Raw genomic sequence first — 24,220 nt, forward strand, 5'->3', positions numbered from 1 at the left:
TGTATACACGGTATATAGGTATATGCTGCATTGGCCAGCTATATGCATTCCCAGCTGAGTAACTTATCAATATGTCCATTCACAAGGACTCTAACTACCACAAAATCAACTGTTACATAAATTTCAAAAAGTGGTGTAGTTTATCTTACATAAGATATTATTTATATGCTTATAAACTGTGCCGTTTGTCTTGCGGATGACTAAGTTTGTTTGAATGAAGCTCTGCTGTTTCTCTGCAAAGAAACAGCCCAGCCAGTTGTGGTCCACTGCCTTGTTCTCTTTGGGTGCCCCAACTGTCCCTGCCCAGCTGTGGCCGAAGGGAAGCCGGAGGATGGGAGCAAGGCACCTGGAGCAGAGACCTCCTCTGCATCCATATTCCTTGACTCCCAAAGGCTCTGCATGGTTATAGAGCACCTGATGTCTAAAGGGGGACAATGGACAAGAAGAACTCAGGCTAAAGAAATGTGACGTTGTTTAGCTGAGTCATGGATTTAGAAGGACGTCTCTCCTCAAGACATTGGAGTACTATGTGGTCTTGGGAACAGTGATTGGGTAGTTGATGCTGTGTCATTTTTATCAGGAGGTGAATCCTTTCTAACAAGTGTTACAAATGCTTCTGGTTCATTCACTCACTCATTCATTCATTTAACAATCTTTATTAAGGACCTCCTGTGTGGCAGTACCATGCTGGTACATGGTCCCTATTCTCAAGGAGTTAGTCTTCAAGTTTTACATCCTTAGCCAGATAGGGGATGACTGACTTCTCTAGGCCAAGCCAAATTTTAGTATTTTAATAAGATAATCAATTATAGGTCGATAGGAAACTGACCGCCCAGTAAGTTCCTTTGTTTCCCTCCTGCTGTCCTCTGAGCGCTGTGACTCAGTGTCTGAGTTCTCGGCTTTCAGCCCTTCACTCATCCGATTTCCTTGCTACTTTTTAAAAAATTGAAGTATAGTTGATTTACAATGTTTTGTTAGTTTCTGGTGTACAACAAAGTGATTCAGTTTTTTATATATATATATATATATGTATATACTTTTTCATATTCTTTTCCATTATGCTTTATTATAGGATATTGAATATAGTTCCCTGTGCTATACAGTAGGACCTCTTTGTTTATTTTATTTATAGTAGTTTGTATCTGCTAATCCCAAACTCCTAATTTATCCCTCCCCCACCCCCTTTCCCCTTTGGTAACCATAAGTTTGTTTCCTATGTCTGTGAGTCTGTTTCTGTTTCATAAATAAGTTCATTTGCACATATAAGTGATATATGATATTTGTCTTTCTCTTTCTGACTTACTTCACTTAGTATGATAATCTCTGGGTCCATCCATGTTGCTGCAAATGGCATTATTTCATTTTTTATGTCTGAGTAATATTCCATTGTATATATATACACCACATCTTCTTTATTCATTCATCTGTTGGTGGACATTTAGGTTGCTTCCCTGTCGTGGCTATTATAAATAGTGCTGCTATGAACACTGGGGTACATGTATCTTTTCAAAGTATAGTTTTCTCCGGATTTATGCCCAGGAGTGGGATTGCTGGATCATATGGTAACTCTAATTTTAGGTTTTTAAGGAACCTCCATACTGTTTTCCACAGTGGCTGCACCAATTTACATTCCCACCAGCAGTGCAAGAGGGTTCCCTTTTCTCCACATCCTCTCCAGCATTTGTTATTTGTAGACTTTGTAATGATGTCCATTCTGACCGGTGTGAGATGGTACCTCATTGTAGTTTTGATTTGCATTTCTCTAGTAATTAGCGATGCTGAGCATCTTTTCTTGTACTTATTGGCCACCTGTGTGTCTTCTTTGGAGAAATGTCTATTTAGGTCTTCTGCCTATTTTTAGATTGGGTTGTTTTGTTGTTGTTGCTGTTATTGAGTTGTATGAGCTGTTTGTATATTTTAGAACTTACGCCCTTGTTGGTTGCATCATTTGCAAATATTTTATCCCAGTACGTAGGTTGTCTTTTCGTTTTGTTTATGGTTTCCTTTGCTGTGCAAAAGCTTATAAGTTTGATTAGGTTCCATTTGTTTATCTTTGCTCTTATTTCTGTTGCCTTGGAGACTGACCTAAGAAAACATTGGTACGGTTTATGTCAGAGAATATTTTGCCTATGTTCTCTTCTAGGAGTTTTATGGTGTCATGTCTTGTATTTAAGTCTTTAAGCCATTTCGAGTTTATTTTTTTGTATGGTGTGAGGGTGTGTTCTAACTGCATTGATTTACATGCAGCTGTTCAGCTTTCCCAACACCACTTGCTGAAGAGAGAGACTGTCTTTCCCCCATTGTATATTCTTGCCTCCTTTGTTATAGTTTAATTGACCGTAGGTGTGTGGGTTTATTTCTGGGTGGCTTCTTTGCTTTCTTTTCTCCCCTATGTCAGAGTGGATCTACCCTTCCCGACAGTGGACGGAGCAGGTTTTGCACAGAAACATCGAGGTGTCTACTCTGAAGGGCAGGAGGTCCCCTGGCACCCTCGAGGAGACATGACCGTGGAGAGGTCCCCTGCCAATGCCCCTGCCACCTTGGGGTGGGAGCAGAGGTCAAGCCTTCTGCTCTTGAGGATAAAAGTATCTATCATGAGGCAGTAAAGCTGGCACAATTTTCAAGCAGAGATTTCTCACAGGAACTTTGCAAGCCTTACACATTCCGTTGCCTCAGTAATGTGAAACTTATTTTTCTAAAAAAAGGTACAGGCAGATCCTGGTGTGACTCACTAGAGAACAATAGTCAAGTCCCAGTTTATTTTCGTCTTTTTCCCCAAGAAAAGGAAAAGTTAGTTAAAGGTATAGGGAAGGTAAGCAGGCTTAAATCCAGAAAGGGGAACCAGATCACAGAATCGTGCAAACAGAGGTGTGATGAAAACTGGTGAGTGCTCTGAACAAAAGGTTCAGGGCTTCTCACTGTGCATTGTGGGAGGTGCAGGCTCCTCAGATCAGACCCCTGGGGTGATGTGGAAGTGAAGCTGGTACCTGAGGGCCGAGTGGGAGTTGATAGAAGGAAGTGGAGTGTAAGAACAGGGAAGAGCATTCAAGCCGAGGGAGCAATGTCTGTAAAGGTCCTGGGCTGGAAGGAAGTGAAGCCTGTGGGTCAGGGAGAGCAGGGCAGGCACATTCCTGCCAGTTGTGTACAGGGCGTCTGGTTGAGATCCAGACAACCTGCTAGTCGCGTCCATGTTTAGATTTACTCACATATACTGCCCTCCATTCCTCCAGGCTTCCATCTGAGATCATATCCTCCTTCCCTTAATATCTGCTTTTCTGTGGGATTGCTGGCGACACATTGTATCATGTCGTCTTTTCCAAAGGTGTCTTTATTTCACCTTTTTTTCTGGTCACGCTTTTTTCCAGCAGCTTTATTGGCATATAATTTACCTACCGGAAAGTTCACCTGTTAGGAGTGTGCAGTCAATAGGTTTTAGTATATTTACAGAGTTGTGCAACTATGAACATAATCTAATTTTAGAACATACTCATCTCCCCCAAAGAAACCTTGTGCCCATTAGCTGTCTCTTCCCTTTCTGCCTCCCTCCCCCAGCACTCTACTCCCCAGTCGTAGGTGAACAGGAATCTGTTTGTCTTTCTCGATGGACTTGCCTATTCTGGGTGTTTTATAGACATGGAATCGTTCAGTATGTGGCCTTTTGTGTCTGGCTTCTTTCACTTAGCATAATGCGTTCAAGGTTAATCCATACTGTAGCATGTATCAGCGCATCATTCCTTTTTACGACTGAATAATATTCCATCCTATGTATGTACCACATTTTACATGTCTCCATCAATTGTTGGGCTATTTCTACTTTCTGATTATTATAAATAATGCTGAACATTGGTGTATACGTTTCTGTGTGCGTTTTCCCCCATTTTTTCATTGTTGTAAAATACACGTGACATAAAATGTAACATCTTAACCATTTTAAAGGGTATAAGTTCAGTGGTATGAAGTACCTCCATCCTGTGCAGCCGTCACCACCATCCATCTCCAGAACTCTTTTCATCTTGCAGAACAGAAACTCTGTACTCATTAAACTACCCCTCCTTCCACCTTCCCCCAGCCCCTGGCAACCGCCATTCTGCTTTCTGTCTCTATGATTTTGACTCCTCTAGATAAGTAGTGGAATCATTCAGCATTTGTCTTTTTGCAACTGGTTTATTTTGCTTAGCATAACGTCCTCAAGGTTCATCCACGTGGTAGCAGAGTACAGAATTTCCTTCCTTTTTACAACTTATAAAGAGAGACTTGCTTCTGTCATTTTGCTATTTGTTTTCTCCATGCCTTATAGATTTTTTATCCTTCATTTCCTGCATTACTGTCCTCTCTTGTGTTTAGTTGATTTTTTTTGTAGTGAAACTTTTAAGTTCCTTTCTCATTTCCTTCTGTGTGTGTTCTACAGCAATTTTCTTTGTGGTTACCATAGGGATTACATTTAACATCCTAAAGTTATAACACTCTAATTTGGATTTATACCAGCTTAGCTTCCATGACACACAGAACCTCTGCTCCTCTACATCTCTGTTCCTCTTGCTTTCAGTTGTTGATGCCACTAAATAACATCTTTAAACATTGTGTGTGCAGACACATAAATTAATAATTTGAAAAAATACAGTAACCTCTTAAATTAGGTAGCAAATAAAATGTGAAGTTACAAACCAGAGTTACAGTCATACTAGCTTTTAGACAACTAATTGCTTTTTTTTTTTTTTTTTAGCATGGATGGGTACTCCAGTGGCTTTATTAACTCTTTTCCGGGGATGGCAGGACCTTATAGCTGGAGATGAATTGCTTTTTAAAAATGTATTAGTCTCTTAAATTGTGTAGAAAACAAAAAGTGGAGTCACAAACCATTGTTACAGTAATACAGTTGACCCTTGAACAATGTTGGTGTTAGGGACACCAACCCTCCACGCAGTGCAGAATCCGAGTCTAACTTTACACTTGGCCCTTCATATCTGTGGCTCTGCATCCAGGGATTCAACCAGCCATGGACGGTGTAGTACTGTAGTACATACTTATTGAAAAAATTCACATTTAAGTGGACCTGGGCAATTCACACCCATGTTGTTCAAGGGTAACTGTACTAGCTTTTATAAGTGCCCATGTATTTACCATGTATATAGTTACCATTTTATAATTGCCATGTATTTACCTTTACTGAGCTTTTTTAAGTTAGTTTCTTTTTTAATTGAAGTATAGTTGATTTTTAATATTATGTTACAGGTGTACAGTATAGTGGTTCACAATTTTTAAAGTTTACACTCCATTGATTATAAAATATATAAAATATTGGCTATATTCCCTGTGTTGTACAATATATCCTTGTAGCTTATTTTATATCTAATAGCTTGTACCTCTTAATCCCTTACCCCCATATTGCCCCTCCCCCCTTCCGCACTGTAACCACTCATTTGTTCTCTGTATCTATGAGTCTGCTTCTTTTTTGTTATATTCACTAGTTTGTTGTATTTTTAGATTCCACATATAAGTGGTATCATACAATATTTGTCTTTCTCTGTCTGACTTATTTCACTTAGCGTAATACCCTCCAGGTCCATCCATGTTGCTGCAAATGGCAAAGTTTCATTCTTTTTTATGGCTGAGAAGTATTCCATTCTGTATACATACCACATATTCTTTATCCATTTTTAAAATATGGTGTAAAGTTACTGTCTAGTTCCCTTTCATTCCAACCTGCAGGACTCCCTTGAACATTTCTCACAGGGCAGGTGTAGTGGTAACAAACTCCCTCAGCTTTTATTTATCTGGAAATGTCTTAATTTCTCCCTTACTTTTGAAAGATGGCTTTGCCATGTACAGGGTTCTCGGTTGACTTATTTTTTTTCCTTTTAGCACTTTGAATAGATTGGCCTCCTGCCTTCTACCCTCCAGAGTTTCTGATGAGAAACCTGCTGATAATCTTATTGAGGATTCCTTGTGTGTGATGATTTGCTTCTCTCTTGCTGCTTGCAAGATTCTTTATCTTTGGCTTTCAACAGTTTGATTATAATGTATCTCAATTCATTGAGCTCCTTAGATGTTTATATTCATGTCTTTCATCAAATTTGGGAAGTTTGGGGCCATTAAGTTTTCAGATATTCTCTCTGCCCCTCTTTCTCCCCTCTCCTCCTTCTGGGACTCCTACAGTGTATTTTGATCCAACTGATGGTGTCTTACACGTCCCTTATGCTCTGTTCACTTTATCCATGTCCTATCTTCAAGATTTCTGATTTTTTCTTCTACCAGCTGAAATCTGCCTTTGAAACCCTCTAGTGACTCTTTCATTTGTTATTATTATTATTTTTAGCTCCAGATTTTTTTTTTGCTTCCTTTTAAGGTTTTCTACCTTTTTATTGATATTTCTATTTGTTCATACATTATTTGCTTCACTTTCTCTGCATCTTTAGTTCTCTGAGCATCTTTAAGAGAGTTGTTTTAAAGTCTTTGTCTAGTAGATTTGCCACCAGATCTTTTTCAGATTCAAAACTGGACATTTGAATCTAATAATGTGGTAACCCTGGAAATCGGATTCTCCCCCTTCCTCTGGGTTTGCTGGGCTTTATGTTTGTGCCAAGGATCAGCCTAAACTGTAATCTTAAGGTCTTCTCAGATCTTTTCTAAGCCTGTGCCTTTCCCTGGGCATATACAGTAACTTTCTTATTTGTCCCATATATACAGTTTGCTTTTGAATGCCCCAGTACTTAATGTCTGGCTCCCAAAAGGGGAAGAGAGAAAACTGAAGTGGGGGAGGAGACATGAAGCACCAGCCCAGGCCTTTAAAGCTCCTGGAAGTTAGTGCAGCTAGAAGGGGAGGGGCTTGCAACAGTAAGGGGAGGTGCAGCAATAGTGGCGGCCCACCTCTTTGTCTGCAACTCTGTCGTCATAAGCATTAATCACAGCACAGATCCCCAGTATTTGGAGAGCAGGGTCCTTTTTGCCCACCATGGTTCCTTCAAGCTGTGTGCAAGCTGCTCTAGGAACAGATTCGTGGCTGCCTGTGGAGGGGGGGGTTGGTAGGGAGTGGGGGTGAGTAGATGCTATTGAGCTAAGAGCTGAAATTGACTGAAATTAACTGCAATTTCCATACCAACCTTCCAGGGGAAGTTGCAAGCCTTAAATGGACTCCAAAATAGTTACCTTAAACAGATTCTGCCAGTGTGGTTGTTTTCTAAGTGGGAGGCAGATTCCTGGTGCCTCCTACTCCACTGTTTCCCTAGAATCTTCCATGGACATATGTGTTTATTTCTCTAGGGTAAACACGTAGGAATGGAATTGTCAGACTGTATGGTATCTTTATGTTTTGTGGGGTTTTTTTTTTAGGAACTGTTTTCCAAAGTGGCTATAACATTTTGCATTCCCATCAGCAATGAATTAGCATTCCAATTGCTCCATGCCCTTGCAAACACTTGTGACTGTCTATCTCTCTGATTAGAGCCATTCTAGTGAGTGTGAAGTAGTATCTCACTTTGGTTTGGCTTTGCAGTTTCCTGATGATTAATTATGTTGAACATCTTGTCATATGCTTACTGGCCATTTGTTTGCCTTTCTTGTACAAGTATCTGTTTAAATCCTTCATCTGTTTTAAAATGGATGTCTTTTATTGTTGAGTTATAAGAATTATTTATATATTCTGGGTACAAATCCCTATATTGCAGATATATGATTTGCAAATATTTTTCCCAGTCTGTGAGCTGCCTTTACACTTTCTTGATAGATTAGACTTGAAACAAGAAGTTTATACATTTGATAAAGTCCAGCTTATCTGTCTTCCCTTTTGGTGTTGCATATGAGTAATCATTGCCTAACCCAAGATCACAAATTTATTCTAATGTTTTCTTCAAAGAGTTTTCTAGGTTTAGCGCTTACATTTAAGTCTATGATTCACAGTGAGGTAATTTTTATGTATAGCGTGAGGTAGGAGTACAAATTATGTTTTGGATGTGAATGTCCAGTTGTTCCAGCATTTGTTGAAAAGACTGATTCTTCCCACATTGAATTGTCTTGGCACCCATGTTGAAAATCTTTTGGCCATGAATGTATTTTATTTCTGGACCCTGAATTCTGTTAATCTGTATGTATATCTCTGTGCCAGTACCATGCATTTTTTTTTTTTTTTTGCGGTACGTGGGCCTCTCCCTGTTGTGGCCTCTCCTGTTGTGGAGCACAGTCTCCGGACGCGCAGGCTCAGCGGCCATGGCTCACGGGCCCAGCCGCTCCGCGGCATGCGGGATCTTCCCGGACCGGGGCACAAACCCGCATCCCCTGCATCGGCAGGCGGACTCTCAGCCACTGCGCCACCAGGGAAGCCCTACCACGCATTCTTGATTGCTGTGGACTTGTAGTCAGTTTTGAAACTGCGAAATGCGAGTCCTCCATCTTTGTTTTTCTCTTTCAAGATTGTTTTGGGCCCTTCGTATTTCCATACGAAATTTCAGATCAACTTGTCAATTTCTGCAAAAAGCCATCTGGGATTTTGATAAGGGAATGCATTGAATCTGTGTATCAGTTTGGGGAGTATTGCTGTGTTAAACATATTCAGTTTCTGATCTGTGAACACAGGATAGCTTTCCACTTATTTATGTCTTCTTTAATTTCTTTCAACAATGTTTTGTAGTTTTCAGAGTACAAGTATTCTGCCTCCTTGGTTAAATTTATTCCTGAGTAGTTTATTTTTGTATGCTATTGTAAATGGAATTGTTTTCTTAACTTCATTTTTGGATTGTTTACTGCTGGTAAGAGAGCAATGGATGTGACAGGCATAGAAGCTCACAGCCTTGGAAGTGAGGGGAGTGGTCGGCAGACACCTAACAAACAAGTTGCTGTTGACAGCTGTGGTGAGCATTGTGAAGACAGGTACAGGGGCTGAGACAGAATACCACAGAGATGCAAACAGGGCCTGGAGGGTGGTGTGGAATGAGTGGGTCTGTAGGGCTGGACACTAAGGTTTTTGTATACAATTATGGGCTCAGAGGTATGTAATCAGGATACAGATCTTTTGCTTTGCATTGTGTAAATAAGTGTAATGGATGGGTACCTTTAAAATACCATATTAAAATCTGTTCTCATTCTTCACGTGAATAAACTTCTGTAGAATTTTTCAGTATAAGCTGCAACTAATGATGGAATTCTGCTGGAAGCTGGGGAGAAGCCTCTGGTGAATTAGGGTTCAGAGAGAGGCAGTGGGGCAGCCCTCACAAGGTTCCTTCTTTGGATCCAGAACGCCCCTGAATCCTGTTAGGCGCCCAGATGCACACTGATGAGTGCTGTGCAGAGGGGTCTGGAGGCTCAGCACCCTTTTGAGTTAACTAGAACCCCTGAAGAGGCCCTCTCAGGTCCAGGTTTAAAGAACCAGTTTTCCTGTACTTGGACTTGAGCTGTCAGAGCAACGGGGTGGGATGGTGGAGGGCAGAAGCTGGTTGAGGGGACATTGGGGCCACTTGACTTGAACTTTGAGTTACAGCGAGAAGAAGGGGTGCTGGGAGATACTGGTTATTTGCCACATTGCCTTCCTAATTATGGGTCTCCTTCTGGCTTTTTCTTCAATTTTGCTCGGGTTGAGGAACATGTATTCAGCAGGGCAAGTTATTGGGCTCAACAGAGAAGACGTTCCCTTGTAACAGCTGCGGCGTGTTTGCACCTGGAGCATTCGAGTGCAGGGGACGGTCCTCCATCCGCACAGCCCGCAGTCCCAGGTGGAGGGCGTTCCTCCGGGGCCTGGAATATACTTCTGTCAGTTCCTTGGCAACAGTTTCATTCACGGTCCGTCGGGCTGCGGAGCCTTGCGAAGGTCAGGGGTCATCTAGGAGCCCAGGTGTCTTCATCTTTGATACTGGTGGCTCCAAAGCGAGCCGTTTGCCCAAGGAGACTGTGCCTATGTGAGACAGCATGGCCAGTCCCTAGGGCATGCCGGTGATGTGTGTTCTTGTCTGCAATCGTGCAGAGGCGTGAGCCCATGGTGAGAAACGAGATGCAGAAAGCGACAGCTCTTCTCAGCGGGTGCTTGTATGTGCTGTGTTCTCAGTCCCATTTCGTTAAAGTGTTACTGCCCCCATTTTGTAAACCAGGAAACAGAGGCTCCGCCCTGGTACATGATGGGATGCGGCTTCAGCTCCAGCACTGCCTCCCTTCCAAGTCTTTCCCGTTTCCTCCGCATCATACTGCACTCCTATGAGTAAGAAGCTGTTTGGAACCTCAAGCGTGAGCAGGCTTTCAAACCTCCCACGTGGGGCGAGGCTGACTTGTCGTCCCTTGGTCTGGGGGTGGCTTTTGCCTCTGAGCGCCAGTTCATCAGCAGCCTCGGCCTCTCGTGCTGCTTTCTGCTCCTGGGCCCCCGCCGAGAACGTACCTTCCAGCAAGGTGAGGACCGGGCCATCCTCTGGTGTCTCCCGCTCACCCTCCCACCTGCTCCTGAGCCCTCTGCCCTGTGCACAGGGCTTTATCACAGCCATGTTGTTCAATCCAGGGAGAAGCGTTTCTGAGCTCCTGGGTCTACTCCACACTCAGCGGGATGGGCGCCCTCCTGTACACCCACCTCCGAAGCTTGTGCACACGCTCACATACGCTTGCATGTTCTCAGCACTTCCTGGCAAGGAACATTTTGTAAACTGTGCAGAAGTGGACATTTTGAAGGTAACCTCACGGTTTCTTAGGAGTGTTAGCTGATAAATCCTGGCAGCCTCAACCCACCCCCACCCCCTGCTGACTAAGATGCCCTGTCAGACCCAATGGATGGTCTCCTGGGGCTCCTTCAGCCTCTGAGCCTGGCCTGATGCTGGACAGGGGCTGCTTGGCAGGCAGAGCCATTTCCGTGGGAGATTGGTGTCCTTCGGATTTCCCAGCTTCCCTTAAGCCCCTCTGGGGACAGCTCAGGATGCTCCACTGCACTGGGTCAGCACGTGCCAGAGGCAGGGACCAAGTCGGTCTCGTCCATCGCTGTATCCCCAGGCCTCATAAGAGCCTGCCCACCCTTCATATGCGGTCAGTATGGGTATATAGGTTGGTGTCTCTGCCTCCCTACTTTGGGCCAGTTAATAAACTTACCTGATACATAATACATGTTCTCATTTCCAAAATGGGAATACTTAGAGTTCTTGGAGATGAAATGAGACAATCAGATGATATGCTGCATGCTTGATAAGTAATTGCAGCTGTTAACTCCAAATTCAAGCGATAGAAACCTCAAGCACTTGACCTTTCTAGCTCAGCGGCAACCATAGAAGATGGTATCCAGGGTAGTAGTTGGTGACTCTTAACCAAATCTGACCACTTTTACTCTCCTTGCTCCTTGCATTGCTCCTTCTCTACTGCCTCTTCCTTCAAATCCTCTGGTAGCCGCCCCATCCCCTATAGTAACATCAAGCGGCAGGATACTGTGGGATCAGGGATTCTGATAAAGATTGCATTAAATCTGTGGATTGCTTTGGGTAGTATGGACGTCATAACAACAAGAAGTCTTTCAATCTATGAACGCGGGATGTCTTTCCATTTATTGGCATTAGTTTCAATCTTTCATCAACATTTTCTAGTTTTCAGGATATAAGTCTTTTGTCTCTTTGGTTAAATTTATTCCTTAGTGCTTTATTCTTTTTGATGCTATTGTAAATGGAATTATTTTCTTAATTTCCTTTTGGGATTGTTCATTGTTAGTTTATAGAAACAACTGATGAGTGTGTGTTCATTTTGTGTTCTGCAACTTTGCTGAATTCATTTGTTCTAACAGTTCTGTGTGTGTGCGGTGTGGCAGGGATCTTTAGGATTTTCTACATGTGAGATCATGTCACATGTGAACAGAGATCATTTTACTTCCTCCTTTTCAACTTAGATGCCCTTTATTTTCCTTGCCTATGTGCTCTGGCTAGAACTTCAGTGCTGTGTTGAATAGATGTGGTGAGAGTGTCTTGTTCCTGATCTTAGAGGAAAAACTTTAGGTTTTTCAGTGTTGAGTATGATGTTAGCTGTGGACTTTTTATATACGGCTTTTATTATGCTGAGGTAGTTTTTCTCTATTTCTAGGTTTTTGAGCGCTTTTTTTTTTTTATCACAAAAGAGTGTTGAATTTTGTCAGATGGTTTTTCTGCATCAGTTGAGATGATTTGTGTGTGTGATGTCTTTCTCCTTCATTCTGTTGATCCAACATTTTTGTAAAGCCAAATTATATCAAAATCAAGAAGCAAGGCTAATGAAGGTTTGTTCCCCTTTTAAGGAATTGGCTGGTCAGGGATGGGGCAGTTTGACATTAATATTAAAGGAGACCTAAGTATTAGACCCAGCTCTAGCAAAGACCTGCATCTTCTTTCCTCTGTTAATTTTTTTTTTAATTTTTCCCATCATTTCCCATATGTACTGTGTGCAAGTGGTAAATGTTAATTGGTTAATTAAATATTTTAGCTCCCTTTTAAAGTACGAGAATTCATAGTAATTGCCAATAAGGAATAGCCTTCCAAGTAAATGAGGAGTTAGTCTGTGTGGGATAGAATGTGCTGTTTAAAAGTCAGTTGTGGAAAGCAGGGACGCAGCTCAATACTCTGTAGCAGGAATACTGACCAGCAATCATTTATTTGATTTCCATGAAGAGTCAGAAATTTTTAATCTGGGGAGAAGGCAAGTCCCTATGGATGAAATGATACTGGTATGTGGAATGATTCGCTTTGAAATAACCTAGTTAGCGGGGAGTGGAGAAGGGGTAAAAATGAACAAGAGTCCCCATGTTTTAAATTCATTATACATTCTCTGTACTTTTATATCTGTTTGAAATTTTTCATAAAAAGTTCAAAAAAGAAACAATATAAATAAGTGATGGTACAGCATAATATCAAAACATCATGTAGCCATTACAATAACATCAAGAATTTTACTGATGTGGGATAAGAAAATCAGGAACTCAGTCTTACTAATAATACAGTGCATGTGTGCTTGTGCACATAAATATTTGCATAAAAGATATTGGAAGGAAATACATTAAAACGTTCCATAGTTAGTCATTCTTGGTTGATGGGATAATGGGTGATTTTCATTCTATCTTCCAAACTTTCTACAGTGAACAAGAGAAAAACCTAATTTCTGAAAATTTTTTTTTCAAAGAAAGGAATGAAATCTGCATTGTGTAAATCAGTGAAGCATTTTCCATTAAATGGCTCTGGTCAGTGATTAGATAAATGCTGATGTGGTTACTAATATTGGACATGTTTTTGGCCTCTACTGACCTGGAATCTGTCTTTGCCAGGGACATGGGCAAAAGGCAGTCACCACCATTTCAGTCACTGATAACTTCTGTTAGACTTGCTCCTCTAACATGACTTTCTATCTGATTTTAGTGAGCTGGACATGATTTCCACGAGGGTGATGGACATTAAGCTTCGGGAGGCCGCGGAAGGCCTTGGGGAGGACAGCACAGGTAAGGCCCTTACTTCCCCTGTGCTGGGCGGAGCCCTTGTTGCGTTGTAGGGTGAGAGAGGGGCTGCTAGAGCCAGGGCTTTAGGTTCTGTACGTGGAGTGTGGGTTCAGTTCACAGTGTGTTCAGACACATGTGGCTGGAGAGCATGTCCAGACAGTTGGCGGCCACCCGGGGGCAGTGCTCCTTGGCTTCTCTGTCAGACACGGCAGCGGGGGTGGGGGTGGATTACTCATTTTCCTCCTTCCTGGAGGTGAACATGTCCCAAAGTTTGGTTGACTCAAAAGCAAAGGAAGTGAGATGCAATGGAATCATTTATCATCCAGGAACATCCAAAAGTTTCAGCGGGACATCGGGCAGAGTATTGGATGGTCTAATCATCCAGAAGAAATAATGATATCAAGAGAGAGCCTTTGAGTCCTCTTTTATCGCTTTTATCCTCCTTCAGGAGACCTTTATTGCACTTTCTACTGAGCTAAATTCCAAGCGCATCAATCATCATCTCATAACGCATTCCAAGAGTTACCCAGTTATGCGATTGGTTTACTGTTATCCATAGATTGCTCTGTATGTCTTTATAGAGTTGTAAAACTGACATTAGAAAACGTTAATCTCCCCACATGTGCCTTTTCCCGTATCAGCCATTTTGACTCACCTTATTTTGGTGACAGAGTTCTCCGTCTCTCTCTCTTGTTTTAAGTCAAAGTGCTAATAGTGATTGTCTTTGAGGTAATTCAGGGGAACAGCTTCCAATAATATTAAATCCTAGCGCTTATCTCTTAGCTTCAGATACTAATTTCATTAGAGACTTTATTTCATATATAACAGATAGATTTTCCTTATTATTCCATATTAGGACTACTTTTCCTCTGTCACATTTCAGTAGATACGCTGGTAATTGTCTTTTCAACAAATGGTGCTAAAGCAATTGGACATTCATATGTAAAAAAATGAACTTTGAGAGTTCAAAGTTTATTTGAACTCAAATGAGTATAGAAAAATTAATTTAAAATATATCATAGTCATAAATGTAATACTATAAACGCTTTAAAAGAAAATATAGGAGAAAATATTTATGACCAAGGATTAGATAAGAGTTCATAGATATGACAACTCAGTCCCTAAAAGAAAAAGTCAATAAATTGGACTTTATCAAAATTTAAAACTTTCGCTCTGTAAGAGACACTGTTAAGAAAATGAAAAGTCAAATCACAGACTGGGAGAAGATATTTGCAAATCACATTTGACAAGAACACTCAAAATTCGACAGTAAGAAAACTAACAACCCAATTAAAAATAGGCAAAAGGTTTTTAAAGATGCTTTACTTAAGAAGATACACAGGTGGCAAAAAAGCACATGAAAAAGTGCTCAACACCAATAGTCATTAGTTAATGCAAATTAAAACTACACCGAGATACCGCTATACACCTATTAGAATGTCAGAACAAAAACAGAAACAAATGCTGGTGAGGATGCAGAGCAACTGGAACTCTCATATATGGCTGATGAAAATGCAAATGGTACAGCCACTTTGGAAAGTATTTTAGCACTTTCTTATAAAATTAAATACACAGTCTATGAGCCACCAATCCCACTCCTAGGTATTTACCTAAGAGAAGTGAAACCTTATGTTTACACAAAAACCTATAACAATTTTCATTTTGTTTACCACTTTGTTTATACAATGGAACAGTACTCAGCAATAATAAGGAACAAGCTATTGATTGAGGTAACAACATGGATGAATCTCTAATGCATGGTGGTAAGTGAAAAAAAGCCAGAATCAAGAGGATACATACTGTCTGAATCACTCTATATGACATTCTGGAAAAGGAAATGTCTGGAAAACTATAAGAACAGAGAAGATATCAGTGCTCTCCAGGGGTTAAAGGTAGGGGAAGGGTTTGACTACAAAAGACAGCACAATGATGATGTATCTTGATTTTGGTGGTGATTATTCAACTCTGTATACACCAAAAAGAGTCAGTTTTACTGATGTAATTTTTAAAACAACTTTTAAATGAGGTACCAGATTTGAAAAACAATCAAGTGGATTTTTTAGAAATAAGTAAAACTATTACAATTAAAAATTAAGTGGACGAGTTTAATAGCAGATTATATCAGCTCGAGAGAGAGCACAAGAAAGTATACAGAATGTATCACAGAGTGGTAAAAAGAAGGAAGATACAGAAAGAGAACAGGAAGCATAGAGATAAGTGAAAGGGTGTAACATGCATTTGAGCACAGTCTCAGGAGAGGAGAGAATAGCTGAGAATTTTCTGGAATTGACTTAAAAAAAAAACACAAAAGACGCCCCAGTCCACAGATTTAAGAAACTGAATGAATCCCAAAAAGGATCAATAAAAGGAAATCCACATCGAATGAAAATGTAGAAAACCAAAGACAAAAATGAAAAAATCTTAAAATTAGTCTGAGGAAAAAAGATTACCTTCGAAGGAACAAAAAACTGACTTCCTGACCACACGACAGAAGCCACAACACAGTGAAATAATGTCTTAATATTACTGAAAGCATAACTTAGAAAAAATAACTGCCAACCTAGGATGTTAAACCTACGGATACGATATTTTAGGAATGAAGGAGAAATAAGGGCATTTTCAGGTAAACAAAAACTGAGTTTGTCACCAGGAGACCCTCAGATTCTAAAGGAATCTCCCTTCAGGTGGAAGGAAAATCATCCTGATGGAGGATTTGGACACAGGAAGGAATGATAAGCAAAGACAATGAGAAACAAGCAAACACATCTAAATGAACATGGAATAATATCTTTTGGGTTTTTAAAGATCAGAATGAAAACAATAGGGCATAAACATAGGATTAAAGTATTCTAACTTTCTTGTTTTGTCCCTTAATAGAATGTGGGGTATAATTTCTAGGGTAACCCGTGAAAGAACAGAGGTAAAAGGCAAAGTTTACAAACTAGAAGTGGGAAGATAATGGAATAATTTTTTAAAGTCAGTTAGTCCGGAAGACAGCAAGAAAGGAGATTAAGAAAAACCACAGAGATGGTAGACTTGTTTTTATTAACATATCAGTAATTAGAATAAGGGTCAGTAGCTAGTTACATTAATTGTTCCCGTTAGAAGTTTAAAGCTCAAATTGGCTTTCTAAAACTCTGTATCTTTTAAATATAAGGATTCAGAAAAGTTGAAGGTAAAAGGGATAGAAGAAAAGGAACCTTGCAACACTGGGCCAGGGGAAGCTGGCATAGCTGTATCAATAGCAATCAAAATAAAATTTAAGGCAAAAAGCATTACTAAAAATAAAGAGGGTCATTTCACAGTAGGTTCACTTCCCCAGGAAGATATTAATTTTACCTTTCTTTGGCATTTATCAACATAATGTCAAAATTTATGGAGTAGAAATTGGCAGTTAAATAACGATAAATCTACAATCAGAGTGGGTTATTTTTAATACACCTAATTGATAGGACAGATGTATTAAAAATTAAAGACAAAGTACTTGGACAACACAATTAAAAAGAAAAAGGCCTGTCCTAATCGATGTGTATAGAACATTGAAGAAAATACATTAATTCAAGTGCTCTAGGAACATTTACAAATATATGGTAAGCCATAAAGCAAGTCTCAACAAATTTGAACGGATTCAAATCATGCAGGGTATGTTCTCTGGCCACAGCGCAATTAAGCTAGAACTCAATAACAAAGATAATAAAATCCCCAAGTGCTTGGATATTGACATACTTTTCTAAATAACCTATAGGTCCAAAAAGGTATTATAATGAAAATTTGAAAATATTTTCAAGCAAATAGTAAGGAAACTATATATCAAAACATGTAGATGCAGGGACTTCCCTGGGGGTCCAGTGGTTAAGACTCCACACTCCCAATGCAGGGGGCCTGGGTTCGATCCCTGGTCAAGGAACTAGATCCCCCATGCGTGCCGCAACTTAGAATTCCGATAGCCGCAACTAAAAAAAAAAGATCCCGCATGCCACAACTAGGAGCCCAGTGTGCTGCAACTAAAAGAGCCCGTGTGGTGCAAGGAAGATCCCGTGTGCCACAACTAAGTCCTGGTACAGCCAAATAAATAAAGAAACAAATATTTTTAAAAAGAAGAAAAAACATGTAGATGCAGCTAAAACAGATTTAGAAGGAAATGCATTGCCTTAAATGTGTGTATTATAAAAACAGAAAGCCTAAAAATTGATTAGCCAAGTATTCATCTCAAGAAGTTTAAAAAGATAGCAAAGTAAACCTGAAGAAAGTAGGAGGAAGGAAGGAAAAACTAGACCAGAAATTAGTCCAATAAAAAAATAAACATTCAGTAGAGAGAATGAACAAAGCCAAACTTTTTTTAAGGCAAAGGAAATTGACAAACCTCTTGTGTAATTGATCCAGGAAAAAAGGAGGGACAGATAATAGCAGGGCTGAGAAAAGGGGGCTTTATTATAGATAGTACAGATGCTAAGATAATAAGAGGATATTAACAACTATATGCCAGTGCATTTGAAAATGGGGGAAATAAACACAAATTTCTAGAAAAATGAAACAATAAAACAAATTCAAGAAATAGAAAACCCAAATAGTTCCTATAACCATTAAAGAAATTGAATGAAAAAGCCTAGCAGCCTAACAGATATAACACAAACGGGCCTCCAGTGGATGGCCAACTAATTATGGCAAATCAAACAAGTGTTCAGCGGCTGTACTCTGGGTGTTGGTAGCCACTTGCTTTAATCCCGAAGGAGCCTCTTTGACTGTAAAGGATCGTGAGGCTGCGTGTTTGTGCAGACCTTCAGGGGTGCGTACCTATTTGTCAACTAGGCAAAGGCCAGATGGTGTCCTGGCAGATGCAAAAAACTCTGAAGAGGCTTTCCAAATAATAAGCTCTCTTTGAGACCAATCAGTTAACAACATAAACGTTTTGAGATTATAAAGGTAAGGAAACTCCCACTGTAAGTTAAGAAAACTTGGCTGTAGGACTCATTTCCTTTTGGGCAGGGATCTGCTCCACCTAAGGTCATATAGGTACTCCAACTATAGAGTAATCCTAAGAAATTCTCCACATTAAGGCAAGATCATGTAAACTTCCCAAGGGGGGCATGAACATAAACCAAATATAAAGATCCTGGTGTTTTAAAAAGGAATTCAGGGGCTTCCCTGGTGGCGCAGTGGCTAAGGATCTGCCTACCAATGCAGGGGATACAGGTTCGAGCCCTGGTCCAGGAAGGTCCCACATGCCGTGGAGCAACTAAGCCCGTGCACCACAACTACTGAGCCCGTGCACCACAACTACTGAGCCCGCATGCCACAACTACTGAAGCCCGCATGCCTAGAGCCCGGCTTGGCAACAAGAGAAGCCACTGCAATGAGAAGCCCGCGCACCGCAACGAAGAGTAGCCCCCGCTTGCCGCAACTAGAGAAAGCCTGGGCACAACAACGGAGACCCAACGCAGCCAAAAATAAATAAATAAAAAAAAATAAATTTATAAAAAAAGGAATTCAGCTTACAGAGTGATTTACTTATCAAACAAATCAATTGTTAGCAAATTTTCAGGATATATTAGACAGCAGCCTGGTAACCTGTGATGTTCCATCCTTCTGTTGTTAGTTCTCATATTCAGAAGGAAAGGAATGGACTTTGCTGAGCTGCCGAAATCATGGGCACTTGAAGATTTTTTAAGAATTTATTTTATTGAAGTATAGTTGATTTACAATGTTGTGTTAGTTTCTGCGGTACAGCAAAGTGATTCAGTTATATATACATATATATATATGTGTATTAGCACTTGAGGATTATTTTGGAAAATAAGTTGGGTTATCATTTACGGGCTTTACCTCATCAGGAATTTTTGCTTTTGACTATTTTTATTTTAGGGATTAAAATCTGATTTCATTTATACAGTGGAATATTACTTAGCAATTTAGAAAAAGAGGAAGCATGCAAAATGCACTCGTCACCATGCAAAGTGTCAAAAGCGGTATATGGAGGGAAAGAAGCCACACACAAGAGTATATGCTGTATGATTCTACTCATACAGGATGTGCCATATGAATTCAAGAATGGGCAAAACAAATGTATGGTAATAGAAATAAAAAGCATGGTTGCATCAAAAAATTAACTCTTTAGGAATAAATTGAACCAAGGAAGTGAAAGATATGTTAAAAAAGTGTTGATTTCAAGTAAGAGGGAAGTTGCTTGTGCCTTGATTCTGTGATCATGCTCCAAAGCTTTCTTGGCTGTTTTATTCAATGTCCAAAACAGACAGAAATCAAGATGTTTTCAGGTGTGCAAAAATGGTATGCTGTGTGCTTCACAACCTTCTGTGTGGTAAAAGGACTTTTCAGGAGCGAATAATGGATGCACGGACAGAAATCTTACTTTCCTTCTCGTGCACATCTCATACGTGTCTGGTAAATACTCACATGCATTCTTTTTGCATAGGAAAGAAAAAGTCCAAATTCAAAACGTTTAAGAAGTTCTTTGGGAAGAAGAAGAGAAAGGAATCTCCTTCTTCCACAGGAAGTAGCACCTGGAAACAAAGCCAGGCAAAGAGTGAGGTCATTGCCATCGAGTCAGGGCCAGTGGGCTACGACTCAGAGGATGAGCTGGAGTAAGTTGCCTTTTCCATCCTTCAGGCTTGTGTGTTCGAAGGGGCAGGAGGGGTCACAGGAGGACCCCAATACTTGGGCTAGTTGTCATGGTAACTTGGTGGGTTTCTGAGCTTACTTTCCTCCTAGGTAATTCCACTGGAGGTTCTTCCATAGATATGGTGTTTTCTGTCTTTTCGTACATAGGGATGGAGAAAGTTGGAGCGGGGGGTAGGGGAACATTATCAGGTACCCGCTATGTGCCAGGTGTGTATATATTAAAAGTCTAGGGCTTCCCTGGTGGCGCAGTGGTTGAGAGTACGCCTGCCGATGCAGGGGACACGGCTTCGTGCCCCGGTCCGGGAAAATCCCACGTGCCGCGGAGCAGCTGGGTCCATGAGCCATGGCCGCTGAGCCTGCGCGTCCGCAACCGGAGAGGCCACAACAGTGAGAGGCCTGCGTACAGCAAAAAATAAATAAATAAATAAAAAAGTCTACATAACTATGAAAGAGAAGGTAAGAAATACCATTTTATAAATGAACAAACCAAGCTTTAGAGAAATTTCGGAAAATTTGCCCGATGTCCTACAGCTGAAAGTAGCAAGATTAGGAAGTAATCCCTCATTTAATTTGACTTAAAACTCTTTTGAGGACCTGGATACTGTACCAGAAAAATACATCTCTCTAAGCCTGAGTCCTCAGTAACCCAATAAGAAAATTTTCCACTGGAGAGAGAGAGAGGAGTAGGGGGAAGGCTTCTTGCTGTTCAGTCTTAGAAAAATCATCCAAAAATATTGTTAGGAAGAACAGAAACCCATATTTCAACAGGTATGAAATATGGGGAAGTCTAGGGAAGAAATCTGTATTTTTGTAACTTGTACTTCATCAGAATATAGTTATAATACATATGCTTTGGTTATTCCAGCAGTTATTTCTGTGAGTAAAAGGGAAAAAACAAAAACAAAACCAGATCTGTTGCCATGCCAGGTTTTGTTTCTTTTAAACAACATGGGCTCCTTAATTTGAGGATAAGGCATAATGACCCTGGGATTGGGAGACAGACCGCGCTGAGATGGGGTCCTGTCCCCTCCTTCCTCACCAGTCTCCTTGCCTGTTTCTAAAGGAGTAGAAATTACACTGACCGCTTGGTGGCGCCAAACGACTAAAGAGGAGATGTTTGAGCTTTGTCTTTCAGGTTGTTTTTTTTTCTGGTGCTGGCTGGGAATAGGAGGCACCCACATGGGACCTTGTGAAGAGTGGAGAGGACGGGCTATACACGCATTTTTAAGGCAGCTCCAAACTCTTGGGGAGCAAGACATCATCGTATAGAACTAATCGCTCACTGTTACATGTCTTCACTGGGCCAGCCCCAGGGACATTATAACACTCGCCTCTACCCACCCAGTCTCTCGACCAGAACACTCAGCGGCCCCTCCAGCCAAGGAATAAGAACACAGCAGGAGGGGTGAGCTGGGCTGAAATGACCTGTCCACTTGTCCGTCATCTGTCACCAGAGCCCATGGAGAGTGGGGACAGTGCCCCTTTCATCTTTATATTCTCAGCACCTGGCAGGGGCGGGTCTTCAGTTACTGGTGAAAGTTTGCTAGAGTGATGCTAGGAGCGGAAGCTTGGGGTGGAGTTATGATGACACCCGGGAAGTGCAAATAATGTCCTTAGAGAACAGCGCAGAGGGGAGACAAGAGCTTTCTCTCTTTTTTTCCCAGCTTTATTGAGAGAGATCATTGACATATAATGTTATGGGAGCTTTAAGGTGTACAACGTGTTGATTTAATACGCTTACATGCTGCCACATGATTACCACCATAACATTAGCTAATACCTGCATCATGTCACCTAATTACCGTTTTTTTTTTGTGGTGAGAACATTTAAGATCTACTCTCGTAGCAGTTTTCAAGTATATCATACAGTATGATTAACTGTAATCACTGTGCTGTAGATCCCCAGAACTTCCTCATCTTATAGCTGGAAGTTTTTACCCTTTGACCAACATGTCCCCATTTCCCCCACCCCCCAGCCCCTGGTAACCACCTTTCTACTCTGTTCCTATGAGTTCGGCTTTTTTAGATTCCACATGGAAGTGAGATCATAGAGTATTTTTCGTTCTCTGTCTGATCTCACTCAGCATGATTCCCTCAAGGTCCATCCATGTTGTTGAAAATGGCAGGATGTCCTCCTTTCTCATGACTAAATAATGTGCTGTTGCATATATGTCCCACGTCTTCTTTATCCATCACCCATTGATGGACACTTCTGTTGTTTCCATGTTTTGGCTATTGTGAATCATGCTGTGATGAACATGGGACTGCAGATATCTCTTCAACATCCTGTTTTCATTTCCTTCAGATAAATACCCAGAAGCAAGATTGCTGGATCATATGGTAGTTCTATTTTAAATTTTTTTGAGGAACCTCCATACTGTTCTCCATAGCGACTGCCCCAACTTACATTCCCACCAACAGTGCAAAAGGGTTCCCTTTTCTCCACATCCTCGATACCACTTATCTCCTGTCATTTTTGTTAAAGCCCTTCTAACAGATCTGAAGCTTTGTCTCCTGTTTTTGATTTGCATTTCTTTGATGATTAGTGGTGTTGAGCTCCTTTTCATGTACCTGTTGGCCGTCTGTTGTCTTCTTTGGAGAAATGTCTATTTAGATCTTCTCATTTATTAATTGGATTGGGTTTTTGCTATTGAGTTGTATGAGTCCTTTAAATATTTTGGATATTAACCCCTTACCAGATATAGATTTGCAAATATTTTCTCCCATTCTGTAAATTGCCTTATCATTTTGTTGATGGTTCCCTTTGCTGTGCAGAAGCTTTTTTTTTTATTATTGAAGTATAGTTGATTTACAGTATGGTGCCACAGAAGCTTTTTAATTTGATGTAGTCCCACTTGTTTATTTATTTATTTTTTGCGGTACGCGGGCCTCCCACTGTTGTGGCCTCTCCCGTTGTGGAGCACAGGCTCCGGACGCGCAGGCTCAGCGGCCATGGCTCACGGGCCCAGCCGCTCCGTGGCATGTGGGACCCTCCCGGACCGGGGCACGAACCCGCATCCCCTGCATTGGCAGGCGGACTCTCAACCACTGCGCCACCAGGGAAGCCCCCACTTGTTTATATTTGCTTTTGTTGCCATTGCTTTTGGTGTCAAATCCAAAAAGTCATTGCCAAGAGCAATGTCAAAGAGCTTACTCCCTATGTTTTCTTCTAGGAGTTTTACGGTTTCAGGTCTTACGTTCAAGTCTTTAATCTATTTTGATTTTTGTGTATGGTATAAGATAGTGGTCCAGTTTCATTCTTTTGCGTGGGGCTGTCCAAGTTTTCCCAACACTATTTATTGAAGAGACTGTCCTTTCCCCGTGATATATTCTTGGTTCCTGTGTCATAGAGTAATTGACCGTATAAGAGACAAAAATTTAAAGGTACTCTTTAGCCTCTTTGAAGAGTCCGTGAGCCTTCTAGACTGTGTAGCAACTTGTCATCCATCACCATGGGCAAAAAGGTCCACTTACCAAGGTACATTAAGGCTGACACACCACATGAAACCCTGTGGGTTTAAGAAGTTGATGCCCATGTACTGTGTCAGTGGGGTTATGCTTCTTGAGTCTCTTGATCTATAACAATTTTCCTTCACCCTTCCTGCTTTGTTTCATGTCACTGATCAAATGGAGAATATCCCACATCGGGATTTGCTTGCTTTTGGTATCATTGGACTCATGTCTGTATTCTCTGCATTTCTCGTAGAATGGTAGCTGGATCTCGATATTTAATTAGATTTAGATTCAAGACGGTCCTGGATATTTCCTGTCACATCTCATCACAAGGCACATGCTTTCTGTTTGTCCCACTTCTGGTGATGCTGAGACTGAGCGGTGGGTTCAGGGGGTCTCTCTCAGTGTGATCCATCCACGAACCTTCACCTGATGGTTTTTACACCTGCTGCTGATCATTACTAGATCCATTATTTCATTGTAAAATGGTGGTTTTTCTAATTCGATCGTTCATTCTGCATATGTGCTAGCTAGCATTCGTCTATGCAGAAGACCTTTCCTTCATCAACTCCTTGGTTGCTCTGAAATACAAGTTGTACAGGAAAAGCAGGGTAATGCTTGGTTCTCTTTTTATCCATCTACCTTCAGAGTAATGACCTGGTACCCTAGCAAACTTCCAAAACTGAGTGATGAGTTTTCTTTTTTTCTTTTCTTTTTTTTCTTGACTATCAT

At 40.9% G+C, this 24,220-nt stretch overlaps 1 protein-coding gene across 3 annotated transcripts in view; it reads left to right on the plus strand.

Annotated features, from left to right (window-relative positions):
• The window catches only part of CRACDL (CRACD like), a 121,698-nt gene that overhangs the window by 62,950 nt on the left and 34,528 nt on the right, over positions 1-24,220 (plus strand). For 2 of the 3 annotated variants that reach the window (XM_060027675.1, XM_060027676.1), the window contains exons 2-4: positions 13,323-13,402; positions 19,830-19,998; positions 21,381-21,440. In XM_060027675.1, coding sequence (XP_059883658.1) covers positions 13,333-13,402; positions 19,830-19,998; positions 21,381-21,440 — 299 coding nt within the window. In that variant the 5' untranslated portion in view covers positions 13,323-13,332. The remainder of the gene's footprint in view (positions 1-13,322; positions 13,403-19,829; positions 19,999-21,380; positions 21,441-24,220) is intronic. The other variant, XM_060027677.1, reaches the window with a different exon arrangement.

This window comes from Delphinus delphis, chromosome 12, assembly GCF_949987515.2.
Source record: "Delphinus delphis chromosome 12, mDelDel1.2, whole genome shotgun sequence".
NCBI lineage: Eukaryota > Metazoa > Chordata > Mammalia > Artiodactyla > Delphinidae > Delphinus > Delphinus delphis.